We start from the raw sequence: 20,604 nt of genomic DNA, 5'->3' as shown, positions 1-20,604 counted from the left end.
GAAAAAGAGAATGAGAGGAAAAAGGGGAAAACATAAAGTGATTGGCTAAGTTGTAGAAAGAGGCACAGTCTCATCTCCGAGGGCTTCCTCATGTCTCCCTTCCCCCACGCACATTTTTTCAGATTTTTTGCTTAAACACTTGATTCTGCAAAAGGAGCAAGCAGCTGCTTTCCTATAATCACATTCTCTCTTGATTTTTACATAGATGTATGAAAACTCAAAGAAATGTCCAAAACAATCACCCCCTCCAACACAGAGCTTGTAAGCTCATAGGTTCACACATGCGCATGTGCACAACTAACAGCCTCTCTAGCTAGAGACATGAGACGATAATTTTTAAATGAATAAAGAAAGAAGATGGGAGATAGATACAAGCAGAAGTATAGTATTAATATATACTTCCCACTCAACTAGACTAGTACCAAGTGTGTTACCCTAATTTAACCCTTTGCAGCTGAAGAAAATGATCAATTTTATTTTTGAGAGAGAGAACTGTTTCCTGCAGTAGTAGAAAAATAAAATAAAGAGAAAAGCAAAGAATTGTGGTATTATTATCCGGGGCACACTGTTTCTATTTGTGAAACTTTTGTCCTTATAACCCCATAGAAGAACCTCCTGTTGCAGCTAAAGTAAGGCCGTGTGTGTGTGTGTGTGTGTGTGTGTGTGTGTGTGTATGTGTTGAGGAAGGCTTATTACTATGGGGAAAATATTTTTCTTAATTTTCTCCTCAAAATGAGTCAAAGAATAATATCCTAGTTTGTATAATATAAGGTTAAATATCTTTGTAGAAAATATAATAATGTAATTTCCAAAAGACCTCATTTCTAGGCACAAAAGTTCATACACTGTAGGAAACAAAGGCATGGAGACATTTCTGAACTTTTGACTTTTCATTTTCTTCTTCCTAGCCCATATCTTAATGGCAAATCTAAATAGACTAAAGACTCCAACTGCCGATGCAACAGGTGATAGTTTTATATGAAGTCTGTGAAAGAACTTTGTCCCTTTTTTCTTTGGTTCAAAGTGCACAAAGTGTGGTGCTATAGAAGCAGAAAGACTTTATAACCCAACAATTTCCATGTTACTTGGAACTGTTGCATCTCTGAGGCACATGGTTGTCTGGAGCTAAAGATGACTTTGTTAATATTAATGATCAGAAAGTAACTTTATAACTGGAAGAGCTCCAACAATCTGATTTTAGGAATCTAGTAGCTGACTCACCCTTCTTGTTTAAGCTATCAACTTCTGAGGAATTACTAGGTTGTGACAAGAGTTTGCATGATATAGCTTACCTGTTCAGGATTTTGCACTACATATTGCCTAATAGTGGTCTGCGGATATGTAGTGACTTTCACTGTTGGAGAATGGAGTTCCTGTGAAGAAAAGATAAAAGCTGCATATAATCATAGTTATTTAGTGACCTTGCAGCCAGAATAATAGGGAGCAATTTTCAGAGTTAAATTTTAAAAACCATTTACATAAATGATGACATATGAATTTATGTTTTGGTCAATTTCAGTCTGAAAAACATACATGAAGGAGTGTGTTTATGGGCTCAGCACCATGCTAGGTATTTCTATTATACTCATTGCATAGTAATTCATCACACATTCCAAACTATATTTGATGGGAGTCTCAAAATATTTGTTTCATTATAATGCCCCCACATGATTAGAAGAAAATATAGCTTAATATTTATTAATCAGAGTTTCTGTTTGGAAAGGACATCCTATATTTTAAAAAATGAAAGGAGACGCAAAGAGAAAACTGTGTGTGTGTACACTTAAACATTTAAATCTTCAGTGTGGTGGTGGGCGAGGGCCATAAATAACATTAAAAGGGAGACAAAACACAAGAACAAAGTCATTTGTAAATTTTTGATGGAAAAAGAGTGGGTATCATTAATATAAAGAGAGTTTTATACCTTGGTGAGAAAAAAAACTTCACACTAATAGAAAAATGAGCAAACGGTATGAAAGCAGAAAAGAAGAAAAGCAAACGATTAACAAACAACAAAAATTATTCAAACAAACTAAGAATCAAGTAAACGTAACAAAAGAATACCATATTTTAACTGGGAAAATGTTAAAATAATAATGCTGATGAGGGCACAGTAGGAGGAGCATTTTCCTGTGGAGAGGGGAAAGATTAAATAATCATGCATAAGCTGAAATATGTAGCCATTGAAATAATGATCTTGATAATACAAATTTACATTAAAAAGCTCATAACATGTAAGATTAAGTGAGAGTGAAGATATAAAACTGCATATATGGTATGATCTTAATTTTTTATTTGAATGGAAGAAAACACAACAAAATGCTAAGAGTACTATCTCTGGGTAGGGGATGGGTCATGAGTGAATTTTATTTTTTCTTCTTTATGTTCTTTTGTATTTCCAAATTTTCTAGAAAAAACATTTTTTGTCAGAAGTAAAATTTACAGCAAACTTAATTATAGAGCCATTTATTATGAAAAATAACAGTAAATGCAATTTTATGACTGGATTTGAGTGTAGTGAACAGCTCTATGATTTAAGTAGACTTACTTTTCTGAGCTAATCCTATCTTGGTGGTCCATCCCATGGGGCTCCACTTTTAACTCAGTTGTAACCTTTATTCCACTGTCCTATGTTTTGTTAGTGTGTGACCCATGTTAGTCTGAGGTCTTTGGGAGTAGTGATTGGTTCCAATTCACCTTTGTGCAATATTTGGTACATACTTGGCAGTCAGCAAATGTTCGCTGAATAAACGCATGACTCTAACTGACCTAGCTCTAGGCCAGGCCGAATTGGGACATGGTAGGCAAACTTTTCTTTGATAATCTTACTTGTTCTGCATAATATCACCTTTTCCTCACTGTACCCCAGGTCTAGAGACCAGCTTTTGTCCATTTGTCCCTTCACTATTCAAGTTCACATCATGACACTTCAGTCTGGGCAGGCATGTTTTCTCAGAACAATATCTTTCTCCCTCCTATCTTCCAAATCCTGCAGCCTTTATACTCCCCTCCTGTGTACTAACAAACTCAAGATGTCATATGGTATATTTACTCAGAATTTACTTTTTAATATGTGGGACTAGCTCATTAAACACATATTTGTTAATATGGTATTTAATTATTATTACAGGTACCTTTTGGAGATATAATGTGTACACTCAAAAATAATCTTAAAAGTGGGATTATTAGGTCACAAAGGTTAAGGGAACTTGAACTTGTGTGTCTTTCAAATCATGCACCTTGGAGAAGGGCTAGTTCTGACCCTGTAAGTTATTCTCTCTGGATATAAATGTACAGTATTATCATTCACAAAGCCATGTCCTCAATCAATCCAAGATCTAGGTACTTCATTTCTGCTCAGATCAAGGACCCTTAAAATATACATAATCAGTGGGAGATCCTTAGAGAAAAATAAACTGCACTCAAACAAAAGCAATCAGATTGAGTAGACAATGAAATTGAAAAACCTCAATTCACAGCACTTGCTTCACATTCCTATAATGGGCTGAGCTGACTTTCATATGTAAGGCTCTCCTTTCCAGTTTTATGTTCCTGAATTTTTGTGAATGTGTAAAGTTTTATGAGGGCCTAAAGATCACTTAAACAGACAAGAAAGGTTTACACAAAAAGAAAGTAATCTAATCTAACCCACATCTTATTTTACCTGTTCAGTATTTGGGGTTATATGTACAGTGCTTGGGGCACAAGTAGATATTTTCAGAGTTGGAGAATGAAGTTCCTGTTGATAGAAAAAAAAGGGGGTTCAGAAACTGTTACTGAGCAGTATCGTTTAAATGTCTTAGGTTCTTGGGCTTCCCTGGTGGTGCAGTGGTTGAGAGTCCGCCTGCTAATGCAGGGGCCACGGGTTCGTGCCCCGGTCCGGGAAGATCCCACATGCCACGGAGCGGCTGGGCCCGTGAGCAATGGCTGCTGAGCCTGCACGTCCGGAGCCTGTGCTCCACAACATGAGAGGCCACAACAGTGAGAGGCCCACGTACGGAAAAAAAAAAAAAAAAAAAAACTTAAGTTCTGAAGGTATTATTATTTCCTTTATTTTTATAATAACCCAATTTGTCAGAAATAAGAACGTTATTTAGTGCTTTCTTAGATGATGTCCATCTTTCCAAAAAGCACATTACCAATTCCTTTGTCAGCATTGCAAGTAATCTAATGAAAAATAATTTCTAGAATGCTTTCATAACAGTACATACTTCTTGCACTTTTAGTTTGCATCCCTGTTTTTGCTTTTTTGAGAACTCACCTGATGTATCCCCCGATGTTATTGTATGTCTGCAATTAACAAGATTTAAAGTTTAACAAACAAAAACATTAAATGTAAAAAAATCTGAAACCAATATAGGAAACTACCTTTGAAAACTCAACTAAGACTACTGCTCTTATATTACTTCAAGCTAATTTTTAATTATGCTTCATGTGATCTGCTTCTAGTTTAATTTCAAAGAGTAGGTTCTGATGTTAAAGAATGATCCATAAAGATGAGAGTATGATTTTTGATAATGTTTAGATAAAATGTTCACTCTATCGATTATGCTGGCATTCTTTACATTTTTCCCAGATCAGCAAATTGCATAATTTATCAGTGTGCAAAGAGTCGACAGCATTACTCAATTTCTTCATACATTACTATAATTTACAACCAATTGACACAACTCCAGGATATATTCCTAAAACGATAAAAATAGTGTTTTCTTCAGATCAAGGAGGTATTAAAAATCAGAATCACAGACTTACAAGGGAAACACTGACAGACTCATACCAAAATATAGCTATAATGTAGGTGTAGCGTGTGTTCTTAAAACAGGACTGTGCATTTACTGAGACTGCCAAATGTTCTGCACGCTGTGGTTTTCCTTTTGGTTCAACTTGTAACATTTTCATCCTTCCTCCCTCTGTTACATCAACAGCAATACTGCAAGCTTAATGTTTCTAGGCAGACTTTGAATAAGTTCCCAGATTTCCTGCTGGTAGCTGAGGATAATTGCTCAGACAAATGCACAGAATTAAAGACTTTAGACCAAAAATGTACGTGTTCTTCAGTTTAGGAAAATGGTTACAAATACAACCAAGTGCAGGTGGATTTGGCCCAGAGATCCAACAGGAATAAGTTCAGAAAGACAAAAAATGTGATTTTTAGTTATACAATAGTGCATGAATACACTCTAACATAAAAATTTATAAAGTCAAAGGTCTTCCCTTAACCATCCTCCCTTCATTCAAATCTCTTACCCATATTTATACATATATGTATAAATAATATTTACTGCTTTTATTATTCTGCAATGTAAGCCTAACAATATCTCATATTATAGATTAATGTCTTAATTCATTATTTTAAATTATAGTGTTCCATAATGTTTGTTTGATAGTTTATTTATCTATCTTTTAAAAATTGTTTCCAGGTTTCCACTATGCTGCAAAGAGCATCCTTGTGCAATGTGAGCATTTCTCTAGAATCCCACAAAGTGGAATTACTAGAGCACAGCGTATGTGCATTATTCATTTTAATACATACTGCCCAATTGATTTCTCAAATGACTATGCCAATTCCACATCCATCAGCAAGTGTAAAATTACTCATGTGTGAAAGATGCTTTTATGAAAACTTTTAGCCTTTTTAGGCTGTAGCTAGTAATACTAGGGTTATTTTGAGAATACAGTTAGTGCACACTGCCTGGTACCTGGTTCTATAGATGGTAGTTCTTTTCCCTTCCCTTTACCCTATTCAAATATGATGACATCAGAAAATTAAACAGAATGAAACTTAACTAGCTATGTGGAGTAGCTTTTAAGATGAAAGAGTATACTGAGAAGTTTTATAAACTTGCTGAAATTAACCCAAGTAAGAATACACACACATACACAAATATGTGTGTGTGTGGTGTGTGTGTATGTATCTTACATATTTAGGGCATATATTGATAGGCAGTTACTTTACTCAGATGCCAAGATAGCAGATATTCAAAAGGCAAATTGGTGTATTTGCACAAAGACTAGTCTAGTGCTAAAATGAAGAAATTATTCAATCTTCTTATATTTGGAAAGCTGGTACATTAATTCCACAAATTATGCTTTACTTAATTGTTCTGAGCCTTCATTATTAGAATTGATCTAGGCAAATGTGGCTTTTCCCATACAACCCTTATGGAAACGAAGGACAAATGGAATGACTTCAAAAAGTAAAATATTAAGGTGGTAGCTTAATATGGGTCAAAGAGATTAAGACGTATGGCAGTGACCAGAATGAGTTTAAATTACAGCAGTATTAGACTTATCATAAGGTGGGAAAAAACCTATCTGAATATAAGGTATATTAATTTCAGAAAAACTTGCTAAAGAAAACCCTTTTCCCCTGAAAGTCTACGGAATTAGATAAGTAGGGTGAGTAAAGGTCCAAAATGAACATTGTCTTGATGATGGAAGTTACTTTCAGTGGCATCTAGCGCTAGGCAGGATTGCAGCAAGTCATCCCACAAGTAGCCATTGCTTATTCTACAGGAAGTGATCAAAAATGTTTGTGAATGAATGAATGGATGAATGAAGAGGATGTCTTAGTTTTAAAGGCATCTCAGGAATAGAAATCTAAATCTCTCTCTTGATAACCTATATCAATGTTTAATTTTCAGTGTCACTCATCTGTACAGAGCTTCCCTAAATCCTTCATGTTGAAATCATTAAATCTAATGAATAGTTACATCTTTTGTACTTATGCCCTCTATGCCATAGCCCCATGTTCCTTATAACAAAATAACTGAAGGCTGGGGAAGGGATGGTGGTGACTATCATAATATAGTGGAAAGAGTCCTGTGCTTGAAGTCCAGAGCCCTAGGTTCTACTTCTAGTTATACCACTATACTACCAGCCAGCTATGATAATGAACAACTCATGCCATCTTCCTGAGCTTGTTTCCTCATGTGAGAAATGGGATGTGGGTATGTTTAAGTGTGGACTGGAGGATCTTTAAGCCCCATTCTATTTCCGACATTCTGTGAATATAAGAGATCACTCCCAGCTTATTTTTCCATACAGACAAGACAATTTCAAATCCTTTCAACTTGTTAGTCTTGTTTTCCTTTGATGAAGATGATAATGACAACTAACACCTATTAAGAGCTTTCTATGCCAAATATATTACATAGATCATCTTATTTAACACTCAGAAAAACTGTCACCAGAAAGGTACTATTATAATAACCCCATTTTACATATGAGTAAAATTAGACAAAGATAGGTTAAGTAGCTAGCTGAAGATCACACAGCTAATACTAAGGTGTTGGGATTCCAACTCAAGTAGCATGATGCTACTTAATCACTAAATCCAGAACTCATAACCTTAATCACTATACCTTCCCACACCTATAGCCTGCCTCATTATATTTTCTGTTCTTCAAGTTGTGGAACAAAATTCTACGTTAGATTGGAGTAATTCTCATAATAGGAGACTAGATATTTGATTCTTTTTATTATTTACTATCAAAAGTAACTTTTTGGTGCCTGAAAACAAGAAATCCACCTATAACTAACCATGTGAGAGAATAACCCTGATTAAATATTTTAAACTTCTACAAATACAATAGGGTTTTTTTTTAAAGTAGACAGCATTATATATTTAGAGTGTACATACAGAACTCTAAACTCAATAAAACATTGAATTTTTATTTAATTTTCATATCATTTAAGCCCTTTGATTTTGCAGGAAGGCCCTACATTTTCTGATCAAATATTCAGCCTAGTATTGAGTCGCTTATTCCTGTGGCTCATATTTGCTAAATACATAAATATTGCCTGTTGGAAACATTCTTTAGGTAGAGTTTTGTTGAAAAATAATTTTGTTTATAATTAGTAGATTTAGGCTTAGTATGAAATCCAAGGGTGTTTTTCCCACGGTGACTAAGGTCATTTTCTACTTTGGGAAAGTTGTAGCAGCCCTCTTCCCTCTTCCTCCTCCTCCCCACCTTTTTCCTTCTCCTTCTCCTCACCCTTCTCTTTCCGTTTTTCTCCTCCTCCTCCTCTTATAAAGTACATGTGGCATTACCAATTTTAAGATCAGAGTGGATTAAAATCAGTCTGCTTTTCTGGGATAATTTTACAACATCACTTGAGATAATTGTTCATAACTTGGTTTAACCTAAATCAGAGTTGGGATACAGGAATCAGATATCAGACTGTATGACATAAATAAGAGTCAAATGTATAGATCAGGAATATCCAGTATAGCATGGTGGTTACAAGCATAGACCTAGAACTAGACTGCTTAGATTTAAATCCCAGTTCTACCACATACTAGCTCCATGAACTTGAGCAAGTTACATAGCACTCCTGTGCCTTTGTTACCTCATCAGTAAAAATGGGAATGATATTTGAACATTACTTACTAAAGTTTAAAATTAATTCAGTAGCTTAAGGGACATAGGCAGTTCCAGAGGGGCTATGAAACCCAGATCATGTGCTAAAGGAAAGGGAGGTGCATTTTTATTGAGGAGGGTTATTTCATCATTTTCCTCTATTTAAATATTTACTCTTTCAAAAAGTAAGGTTCTGGAGAAATTATATAAAGGATAGATACAGTCACCCCTCTGTATCCACAGGTTCTGCATCTTCAAATTCAACCAATGAAGGATTGAAAATATAAAAAAAAAATCTGGAAGTTTCAAAAAGCAAAACTTAAATTTGGTGTGCTCTGTCAACTATTTATATAGTATTTACACTGTATTTACAAATCTAAAGATGATTTTAAATATGGGCAAGGATATGCATAGGTTATATAAGATACCTGACAATCAGTTAGAAAAGGGCTTCCGGGAAGATGGCAGAAGAGTAAGACGTGGAGATCACCTTCCTCCCCACAGATACACCAGAAATACATCTACACGTGGACAACTCCTACAAAACACCTACTGAATGCTGGCAAAAGACCTGAGACCTCCCAAAAGGCAAGAAACCCCCCCACGTACCTGGGTAGGGCAAAAGAAAAAAGAATAAACAGAGACAAAAGGATAGGGACAAGACCTGCACCAGTGCGAGGGAGCTGTGAAGGAGGAAAGGTTTCCACACACTAGGAAGCCCCTTCGGGGGTGGAGACTGCGGGTGGTGGAGGGGGGAAAGCTTCGGGGCAGAGGAGGAGAGCACAGCAACAGGGGTGCTGAGGGCAAAGCAGAGAAATTCCCGCAAAGAAGATCGTTGCCAACCGGCACTCACCAGCCTGAGAGGCTTGTCGGCTCACCCGCCGGGGCGGGCAGGGCTGGGAGTTGAGGCTCAGGCTTCAGTCGGAGTACCGGGAGAGGACTGGGGTTGGCAGCAAGAACACAGCCTGCAGGGGTTAGTGCACCACAGCTGGCCAGGAGGGAGTCTGGGGAAAAGTCTGGACTTGTCCAACAGGCAAGAGACTTTGTCTTCCCTCTTTGTTTCCTGGTGCGTGAGGAGAGGGGATTAACAGCGCTGCTTAAAGGAACTCCAGAGAAGCGGCGCGAGCAGCTGCTAAAAGCGTGGACCCCAGAGATGAGCATGAGACGCTAACGCTGCTGCTGCCACCACCAAGAAGCCTGTATGCGAGCACAGGTTACTATCCACAACCCCCTTCCGGGGAGCCTGTGCAGCCCGCCACTGCCAGGGTCCCTGGATCCAGGGACAACTCCCCCGGGAGAACGCACGGTGCACCTCAGGCTGCTGCGACGTCATGCCGGCCTCTGCCGCCGCAGGCTCGCCCCGCACTCCGTGCCCCTCCCTCCCCCCAGCCTGAGTGAGCCAGAGCCCCCGAATCAGCAGCTCCTTTAACCCCGTCCAGTCTAAGCGAAGAACAGACGCCCTCTGGCGACCTACACGCAGAGGCGGGGCCAGATCCAAAACTGAGTCCCTGGGAGCTGTGCAAACAAACAAGAGAAAGGGAAATCTCTGCCAGCAGCCTCAGAAGCAGCGGACTGAAACTCCACAATAAACTTGATGTACCCTGCATCGGTGGAGTACATGCATAGACAACGAATCATTCCAAATTGAGAAGGTGGACTTTGAGAGCAAGATTTATGATTTTTTCCCCTTTTCATCTTTTTGTGAGTGTATATGTGTATGCTTCTGTGCGAGATTTTGTATGTATAGCTTTGCTTCCACCATTTGTCCTAGGGTTCTATCTGTCCATTTTTTGTTTGTTTGTTTTTTAATATTTTTTGTCTTAATAATTATTTTTCTATTTTAATAACTTTATTACATTTTATCTTACGTTATTTTACTTTATCTTCTTTCTTTTTTCCTTCCTTCCCTCCTTCCTCCCTTCCTTCCCCCCTCCCTCCCTCCCTCCTTTCTTTCTTACTACTTCTACTAATTCTTTCTTTCTACTTTTTCTCCCTTTTATTCTGAGCCGAGTGGATAAAAGGCTCTTGGTGCTGCAGCCAGGAGTCAATGCTGTGCCTCTGAGGTGGGAGAGCCAACTTCAGGACACTGGTCCACAAGAGACCTCCCAGCTCCACACAATAACAAATGGCGAAAGCTCCCAGAGATCTCCACCTCAACACCAGCACCCAGCTTCACTTAACAACCAGCAAGCTACAGTGCTGGACATTCTATGCCAAAAAACTAGCAAGACAGGAGCACAACACCACCCATTAGCAAAGAGGCTGCCTAAAATCATAATAAGTCCACAGACACCCCCAAACCCATCAACAGATGTGGACCTGCCCACCAGAAAGAAAAGATCCAGCCTCATCCACCAGAACACAGGCACTAGTCCCCTCCACCACGAAGCCTACACAACCCACTGAATGAACTTTAGCCACTGGGGACAGACACCAAAAACAATGGGAACTACGAACCTGCAGCCTGCAAAAAGGAGACCCCAAACACAGTAAGATAAGCAAAATGAGAAGACACAAAAACACACAGCCGATGAAGGAGCAAGATAAAAACCCACCAGACCTAACAAATGAAGATGAAATAGGCAGGCCACCTGAAAAAGAATTCAGAATAATAATAGTAAAGATGATTCAAAATCTTGGAAATAGAATAGACAAAATGCAAGAAACATTTAACAAGGACCTAGAAGAACTAAAGATGAAACAAGCAACGATGAACAACACAATAAATGAAATTAATAATACTCTAGATGGGATCAATAGCAGAATAACTGAGGCAGGAGAACAGATGAGTGACCTGGAAGATAAAATAGTGGAAATAACTACCGCAGAGCAGAATAAACAAAAAAAATGAAAAGAACTGAGGACAGTCTAAGAGACCTCTGGGACAACATTTAACGCACCAACATTTGAATTATACGGGTTCCAGAAGAACAAGAGAAAAAGAAAGGGACTGAGAAAATATTTGAAGAGATTATAGTTGAAAACTTACCTAATATGGGAAAGGAAGAGTTAATCAAGTCCAGGAAGCACAGAGAGTCCCATACGGGATAAATCCAAGGAGAAATATGCCAAGACACATATTAATCAAACTGTCAAAAATTAAATACAAAGAAAACATATTAAAAGCAGCAAGGGAGAAACAACAAATAACACATGAAGGAATCCCCATAAGGTTAACAGCTGATCTTTCAGCAGAAACTCTGCAAGCCAGAAGGGACTGGCAGGGCATATTTAAAGTGATGAAGGAGAAGAACCTGCAACCAAGATTACTCTACATAGCAAGGATCTCATTCAGATTTGATGGTGAAATTAAAACCTTTACAGACAAGCAAATGTTGAGAGAGTTCAGCACCACCAAACCAGCTTTACAACAACTACTAAAGAAACTTCTCTAGGCAAGAAACACAAGAGAAGGAAAAGAGCTACAATAATGAACCCAAAGCAATTAGGAAAATGGGAATAGGAACATACATGTTGATAATTACCTTAAATGTAAGTGGACTAAATGTTCCCAGCAAAAGACAGGATCGGCTGAATGGATACAAAAACAAGACCATATATATGCTGTCTACAAGGGACCAACTTCAGACCTAGAGACACATACAGACTGAAAGTAAGGGGATGGAAAAAGATATTTCATGCAATTGGAAACCAAAGAAAGCTGGAGTAGCATTCTCATATCACACAAAATAGACTTTGAAATAAAGACTATTAGAAGAGACAACGTAGGACACTACATAATGATCAAGGGATCGATCCAAGAAGATATAACAATTGTAAATATTTATGCACCCAACACAGGAGCACCTCAATACATAAGGCAAATACTAGCAGCCATAAAAGGGCAAATCGGCAGGAACACATCCATAGTAGGGGACTTTAACACCCCACTTTCACCAATGGACAGATCATCCAAAATGAAAATAAATAATGAAACACAAGCTTTAAATGATACATTAAACAAGATGGACTTAATTGATATTTATAGGACATTCCATCCAAAAAACACAGAATACAAATTTTCTCAAGTGCTCATGGAGCATTCTCCAAGATAGATCATATCTTGGGTCACAAGTCAACCCTCGGTAAATTTAAGAAAATTGAAATTGTTTCAAGTATCATTTCCGACAACAAAGCTATGAGACTAGATATCAATTAAAGGAAAAGATCTGTAAAAAAATACAAACACATGGAGGCTAAACAATACACTACTTAATAACGAAGTGGTCACTGAAGAAATCAAAGAGGAAATAAAAAAATACCTAGAAACAAATGAAAATGGAGACACGATGACCCCAAATCTATGTGATGCAGCAAAAGAAGTTCTAAGAGGGAAGTTTATAGCAATGCAATCCTACCTTAAGAAACAGGAAACAACTCGAATAAACAACCTAACCTTGCATGTAAAGCAATTAGAGAAAGAAGAACAAAAAAACCCCAAAGTTAGCTGAAGGAAAGAAATCATAAAAATAAGATCAGAAATAAATGAACAAGAAATGAAGGAAACGACAGCAAAGATCAACAAAACTAAATGCTGGTACTTGGAAAAGATAAACAAAACTGATAAACCATTAGCCAGACTCATCAAGAAAAAAAGGGAGAAGACTCAAATCAATAGCATTAGAAATGAAAAAGGAGAAGTAACAACTGACACTGCAGAAATACAAAACATCATGAGAGATTACTACAAGCAATTCTATGCCAATAAAATGGACAACCTGGAAGAAATGGACAAATTCTTAGAAATGCACAACCTGCCAAGACTGAATCAGGAAGAAATAGAAAATATGAACAGACCAATCACAAGCACTGAAATTGAAACTGTGATTAAAAATCTTCCAACAAACAAAAGCCCAGGATCAGATGGCTTCACAGGCTAATTCTATCAAATATTTAGAGAAGAGCTAACAACTACCCTTCTCAAACTCTTCCAAAATATAGCAGAGGGAGGAACACTCCCAAACTCATTCTACGAGGCCACCATCACCCTGATACCACACCCAGACAAGGATGTCACAGAGAAAGAAAACTACAAGCCAATATCACTGATGAACATAGATGCAAAAATCCTCAACAAAATACTAGCAAACAGAATCCAACAGCACATTAAAAGGATCATACACCATGATCAAGTGAGGTTTATTCCAGGAATGCAAGGATTCTTCAATATATGCAAAACAATCAATGTTATAAACCATATTAACAAAGTGGAGGAGAAAAACCATATGATCATCTCAATAGATGCAGAGAAAGCTTTCGACAAAATTCAACACCCATTTATGATAAAATCCCTGCGGAAAGTAGGCATAGAGGGAACTTTCCTCAGAATAATAAAGGCCATATATGACAAATCCCCAGCCAACATTGTCCTCAATGGTGAAAAACTGAAAGCATTTCCACTAAGATCAGGAACAACACAAGGTTGCCCACTCTCACCACTCTTATTCAACATACTTTTGGAAGTTTTATCCACAGCAATCAGGGAATAAAAGGAAATAGAAGAAATCCAAATTGGAAAAGAAGAAGTAAAGCTGTCACTGTTTGCAGATGACATGATACTATACATAGAGAATCCTATACATGCTACCAGAAAACTACTAGAGCTAATCAATGAATTTGGTAAAGTAGCAGGATACAAAATTAATGCACAGAAATCTCTGGCATTCCTATACACTAATGATGAAAAATCTGAAAGTGAAATCAAGAAAACACTCCCATTTACCATTGCAACAAAAAGAATAAAATATCTAGGAATAAACCTACCTAAGGAGACAAAAGACCTGTATTCAGAAAATTATAAGACACTGATGAAAGAAATTAAAAATGATACAAATAGTTGGAGAGATATACCATGTTCTTAGATTGGAAGAATCAACATTGTGAAAATGACTCTACTACCCAAAGCAATCTACAGATTCAATGCAATCCCTATCCAACTACCACTGGCATTTTTCACAGAACTAGAACAAAAAATTTCACAATTTGTATGGTAACACAAAAGACTCCGAATAGCCAAAGCAATGTTGAGAACGAAAAACGGAACTGGAGGAATCAGGCTCCCTGACTTCAGACAATACTACAAAGCTACAGTAATCATGACAGTATGGTACTGGCACAAAAACAGAAATATAGATCAATGGAAGAGGATAGAAAGCCCAGAGGTAAACCCACGCACATATGGTCACCTTATCTTTGATAAAGGAGGCAGGAATGTATAGTGGATAAAGGACAGCCTCTTCAATAAGTGGTGCTGGGAAAACTGGACAGGTACATGTAAAAGTATGAGATTAGATCACTCCCTAACACCATACACAGAAATAAGCTCAAAATAGATTAAAGACCTAAATGTAAGGCCAGAAACTATCAACCTCTTAGAGGAAAACATCGGCAGAACACTCTAAGACATAAATCACAGCAAGATCCTTTTTGACCCACCCCCTACAGAAATGGAAATAAAAATAAACAAATGAGGCCTAATTAAACTTCAAAGCTTTTGCACAGCAAAGGAAACCATAAACAAGACCAAAAGACAGCCCTCAGAATGGGAGAAAATATTTGCAAATGAAGCAACTGACAAAGAATTAATCTCCAAAATTTATAAACAGCTCATGCAGCTCAGTAACAAAAAAAACAAACAACCCAATCCAATGGGCAGAAGACCTAAATAGACATTTCTCCAAAGAAGATATACAGAATGGCAACAAACACATGAAAGAATGCTCAACTTCATTAATCATTAGAGAAATGCAAATCAAAACTACAATGAGATATAATCTCACACCAGTCAGAATGGCCGTCATCAAAAAATCTAGAAGCAATAAATGCTGAAGAGGGTGTGGAGGAAAGGGAACCATCTTGCATTGTTGGCTAGAATGTAAATTGATACAGCCACTGTGGAGAACAGTATGGAGGTTCCTTAAAAAACTACAAATAGAACTACCATATGACCCAGCAATCCCACTACTGGGCATATACCCTGAGAATACCATAATTGAAAAAGAGTCATGTACCAAAATGTTCATTGCAGCTCTATTTACAATAGCCTGGAGATGGAAACAACCTAAGTGTCCATCATTGGATGAATGGATAAAGAAGATGTGGCACATATATACAGTGGAATATTAGCCATAAAAAGAAATGAAATTGAGCGGTTTGTAATGAGGTGGATAGACCTGGAGTCTGTTATACAGAGTGAAGTAAGCCAGAAAGAGAAAGACAAATACCGTATGCTAACACATATATATGGAATTTAAGAAAAAAAAATGTCATGAAGAACCTAGGGGTAAGACAGGAATAAATACACAGACCTACTAGAGAATGGACTTGAGGATATGCGGAGGGGGAAGGGTAAGCTGTGACAAAGCGAGAGAGATTCATGGACATATATACACTACCAAACGTAAGGTCGATAGCTAGTGGGAAGCAGCCGCATAGCACAGGGAGATCAGCTTGGTGCTTTGTGACCACCTGGATGGGTGGGATAGGGAGGATGGGAGGGAGGGAGACACAAGAGGGAAGAGATTTGGGAACATATTTATATGTATAACTGATTCACTTTGTTATAAAGCAGAAACTAACAACAAAATAAAGATACTTGAGCATAAGTGGATTTTGGTATCCGGAGCAGAGGTCCAAATATCAATCCTCCTCAGATAGCAAAGGATGACTATACCTGCATACATACAGAAAAATATTTCATTCAGCTCTTTTAAAAAATTTTATGAATTTAATTCTTCTTCTACTGAAATTGTCATTCTAAACTTGTACTTTGAAAGTTTGTGGCTTCCTTTTTTGTTTCATTCCTATGTTTCCGTTAAAGCTGATCCTGTACTTTGGTAGCCCTTTGATCGCACATTTGCACCACCATGAATTTCTTTGAATTGTGATGATCTTAGAGGTAGTTCTATACGTAAATGAGTAGCTTGAATATATAGATCTGTAGGGTCCAGTAGAACTCTCTGCAGTGGTGGAAATGCCCTGTATCTGTGCTGTACAGTTCAGTAGTCACTAGCCACATGTGGCTGTTGAGCACTTAAAATGTGGCTATTGCAGCTGAGGAACTGAATAATTAGTTTTATTGGATTTGAATTAATTTAAATGTTAATGTAATTAACCACATACTACCCTACTGGAAGTGTAGCTCTAGAGGAAGCATTAGGTGCATTAGGTAAGAGGCAGACTGCAAGCAAGCTTTAATGTCAGCATCACTACATTTTAAAAAGGAAAAAGAAAAAAACACACACTAAAAAAAACTTCATTTCAAATATTGAGGTTCAAGTTCAAAGACTCTAAGAGCATGGGAACTTCCAAATTACTCTTTCTAAAGGATATTTATGCCAGTAAACATTATAAATACATTCTTGCTGCTCCAGTCTTTTGATCATACACCATGTTTTAGAAAATTGCTTTAATGCTTTTCCTTGTTAGTCTTTCTTAGCTAGTAGAGCCCTAATAAGCCTTTCAAGCATATGTGTTTACCTAATCTTCCCAGTGTCAAAGGAACCCTTACTTTATAGTCTATTCATTTAGCTTATTACCGTAGTTTGTGCAGCTATCGGCTTTTGTTGGCTATATTTTTATAAATCAATAATACAAACAGAAAGAATTATCCAGTGCTAACTCTGTGCTGGACACCTTCACATGTTATCTCAATACTCACTACAACTCTGAAGGAAGGTATTATTATCCCCACTTTACAAATGAGGACACTAGGTCATGAGAGGTCAAGTCATTTATTCTGGGTAATACAACATTAACACGATGTGTCAGGCACTGTGCTGTGTATCTTCCACCATATATTATCGCATTTGACTCTAATAACAATCCTATGACTTAGGTGTTATTATCGCCCCATTTTATAGATGAGGCAACTGAAGCATATAGCTAGCAAGTCCCTGAACCAGGAATTAAACCAAAGAAGTTTAAAACCTAAGCTTACACTATTAGCCACTACACTTGACTGTTTCATAGTTCAGTTCTCCCCAAGTCTACCTCATCAATGCACATTTATTATTTGTAGTTCTCTCTGGGACACTACACATAGATTCATTTGCATGGGCACTTTCTCCACACAATGTTCTCTGTGACTGATCTTTAGGCTCTACGTAATATGAACATTTTCAATCAATACCTATTGGCTTTCATTTTCCTATTGATAGCTCTGATCAAAGAGTTCAAGACCTTGGTGCAATATGTAAAGGAGAGACAGCAAGGCTGCTGGGAACGAGAATTAGGTAATAGAAAAGATTACATGCATAGTACAGGACTTTGTTCTTTAAATATTTGGAATCTTGTTGAAATAAACATGGCACTCTTTCATGTTGCCTAATTTGAATTTTAAAACTTTACTTAAAAACTAATACATAATATAATGTTCCAAGAAGGAAAACCATGGGAGCCTTCTATACGCTCCTGTCAGTTTTAATGACTATGAGAATCACTGAAAGTAATAATAGTGACTTAGGAAAAGGCTAGGCTGAATAGTTTCAAAAGAGGCAGTATCTTTAAAAACCACCTGAAATTTATGCTGGCAGAATTTGCCAAGGCAAACGGCCATTTAAATAGGCCATTTAAATAAATTTTCAGAATAGTTTGGGAGATGCTTTTGTTAGAACCTGTCAAAGACAGTAACATGGTTAAACACTTGCCTTAGGTTATTGTTGAGATGCTGTTCTGAACTTTGTACAGGAAGAAACGTAAATTATAATGACCTCTGTTTATATGAAACAAACACTTCCTTAATTTAGGATAAAATCTGTGATTCTGTTCTCATGTAAAGAAAGCAATAGAATGTAATAGTAATAGAAATCCTTCCACTCATCCCTTCCCTCCAAGGAAAATCCCTCATTTAAGAGACCCATTCCTGGATTCTTTCTTTTCTTGAAGGCAACTAGGAGAGAAAATAAAGTATACAGTCCCTTTGTAGCGCATGCTTTTTGACTTTAAAAACTGAAAGTACATACGTTCCATTGGAAGCCAAAAAAGGATGGCTATTAAGATAGCTGCTGTTGTGAAGAAAAAGTTAGCTCAAATACACCTGTTTAGAAAGGTTTTCACTTTTAAGTAGGGTTTTAGAGCATGGCAAACTTGCAGTTATTTTACCAAGAATTGTCAAGAAAAAAAACAACAGTTAAAGGAAAATTTCACCTCCCTCCCCTTTGCCCCCACTACCTTTCTCTCTCTCTCTCTCTCTCTCTCTCTCTCTCTCTCTCTCTCTCTCACACACACACACACACACACACACACACACACACACACACACACACGCAATGATAGCTCATGAGTGCCACTGACTCAAAACAGGCCTAGCAATTTATCAGACCTCCCTTAAACAAGAGACAATTGGCAAGGGCATTTTCACCCAGCAATTACTTGCACTCAATTTCTATAGCTTCATTTAATTGTAAGTACAAAAGGGATGACCAAAGCTGAAAACTGGGCCTCTTAATCCTTTAACCTCATTGCTTTCTCAGGCAAGCTACTTCCCTGAATAATCGTTCACTTTAGTGACCACTCCTTTGAACAACAATTTTTCAAAGCAACACACCCATCCCCACAGAACAGGAAAATTTTATGATAGTGTATATAAATCCTGGCACAGTAAGGGAACTATCCACTATCTCTGTAACCAAAGAAAAAGGAAAAAAGTCATGTAAACAAAGAAAAGCCCAAGCTGGGTAATTATTGAGAGCAGAGGCCATTCATAAACTCACTCACATTCTCCCCTGGGCTGCTTTCTGGAGCTAAATTTGGTTGCAAGTTTCAAATTTAAAAAAATGGCAATCCATAAAACACAATCTCTAAGAGATCCCTTCTTGCACCAAAATGTTTTATTCAATAAAATATTGATGGCAAAAGCACAAAATTATATTTTAAAATGAAATCTAAACATATAGGACACCTACAGATCAGGTCGTATATATCTGTCCTCAATATGAACTCTCCCTGGATAAGCAAATGGTATTTATCCAGATAATCATGGTGCTTCTTATATAATAGGCACTTAATAAATATGTGTTCAATTAATGCCTGGTATTAAACATATTTTATTTTGATCAATTTCTCTCTCTCACAACAGAACTCCTCTGTATACATGGAAAATATCTTGAACTTCATAAAAAGCTAAAATTAATGGAAGAGAAATACATATGTTCAATGCATATTAACATCAATGTTGTTCATCTGAGGCAGTGTTTCATTCTGAGTTAATGATGGTTGTTTAATATTTAGGCCTTTTAAAAGGTTGAGCCATAAGGTTTTTGTTTTCTTTAGTTTTATGTAGTTTCTAGAATTCCATTTATTTACAAGACTATATTCAGTTCTAAAATGCACATATGACCTTGATTACACCTGCTTTTGATTTTTCCTGTTCATATGGATAAACTTAGTAATTTTAATTCTACCATCAATTTAGACAATTTCACCATACCTGGTTTCTATAGTCAGTTTTCTCTGAGAAACACTTTATCAGTCAGACAAAATAATAACTGAGGGAATCATAAAATATATCTGATAAATTTTAGACAAGAAGCAAAGCAACATTATATCTGGAGAAATTTAAAATATGTTTATATCTATAAGCACTATTTTAGTGCACAAGAAAGCAAAAAAGGAAAAACGTGGGCCAAAAAGCCAGAAATAGAAAATACTAAAGTGCTGCAAAAAGCATTTGGTTAAATCCAAAATGTCTACTACATAAGCGAAAATTAAGATTCAGGAAGCAAAGCAGAGTGACATCAATTTCGGTTTCTCAAAGGGAACATATTTTACTACTGGCAATTATATATTTTTTTAATCTTAGGAATTCTTTTACTATCATCCAAACACAAAAATGCTAAAAACAATTCAAGTAAAAGTTTAATTGAATTCATGATAACTAACAATTGATTATAATACTTATCTTCCTAGCTGCCATGGTCACAAACTTTAGCATCAGAATAATTGCTATATACCAACTCAAAATGTCATTGAAACATGGCATATTAAGGAGAGAATTTTAAAGCATAAAACAGAAAGTGTTTTAAGTAATGTGTACTGCTTGCTTGTGCTTGGCATGGTATATAATAAAGCTGCCACTACATCTTACCCATTTTGTTAACATGAAGGTAATTTCTGATCAATTTTAGTTCCTACTTTATATAATGCCATCCTGCCACTAAACAGGGAGAAAAGAAATAAAAGAATAGAATAATAGTTTCCTAGTCACATTCTTTGTGGCAGCTATCTAAAAGCTTTCTTGCCA

The 20,604-nt window shown here is 36.9% G+C and overlaps 1 protein-coding gene across 8 annotated transcripts in view; it reads right to left on the bottom strand.

The window, feature by feature from the left end:
* Nucleotides 1–20,604, bottom strand: part of POF1B (POF1B actin binding protein) — a 123,999-nt gene that overhangs the window by 100,880 nt on the left and 2,515 nt on the right. For 7 of the 8 annotated variants that reach the window (XR_016391323.1, XM_089904309.1, XM_089904311.1 and 4 more), the window contains 2 exons: nt 3,665–3,739; nt 1,293–1,373 (listed from right to left, as the gene is read on the bottom strand). Coding sequence is in view for 7 of the 8 variants with exons in the window: in XM_089904309.1 (XP_089760435.1) it covers nt 1,293–1,373; nt 3,665–3,739 (156 nt within the window). In the remaining variant the exon portion in view is untranslated. The remainder of the gene's footprint in view (nt 1–1,292; nt 1,374–3,664; nt 3,740–20,604) is intronic. The other variant, XM_089904310.1, reaches the window with a different exon arrangement.

Source organism: Delphinapterus leucas, chromosome X (genome assembly GCF_059928025.1).
Source record: "Delphinapterus leucas isolate spDelLeu-1000000601 "Yukka" chromosome X, BTC_Dleu_Yukka2, whole genome shotgun sequence".
Lineage (NCBI taxonomy): Eukaryota > Metazoa > Chordata > Mammalia > Artiodactyla > Monodontidae > Delphinapterus > Delphinapterus leucas.
This window is presented reverse-complemented; position numbering and strand designations above follow the sequence as displayed.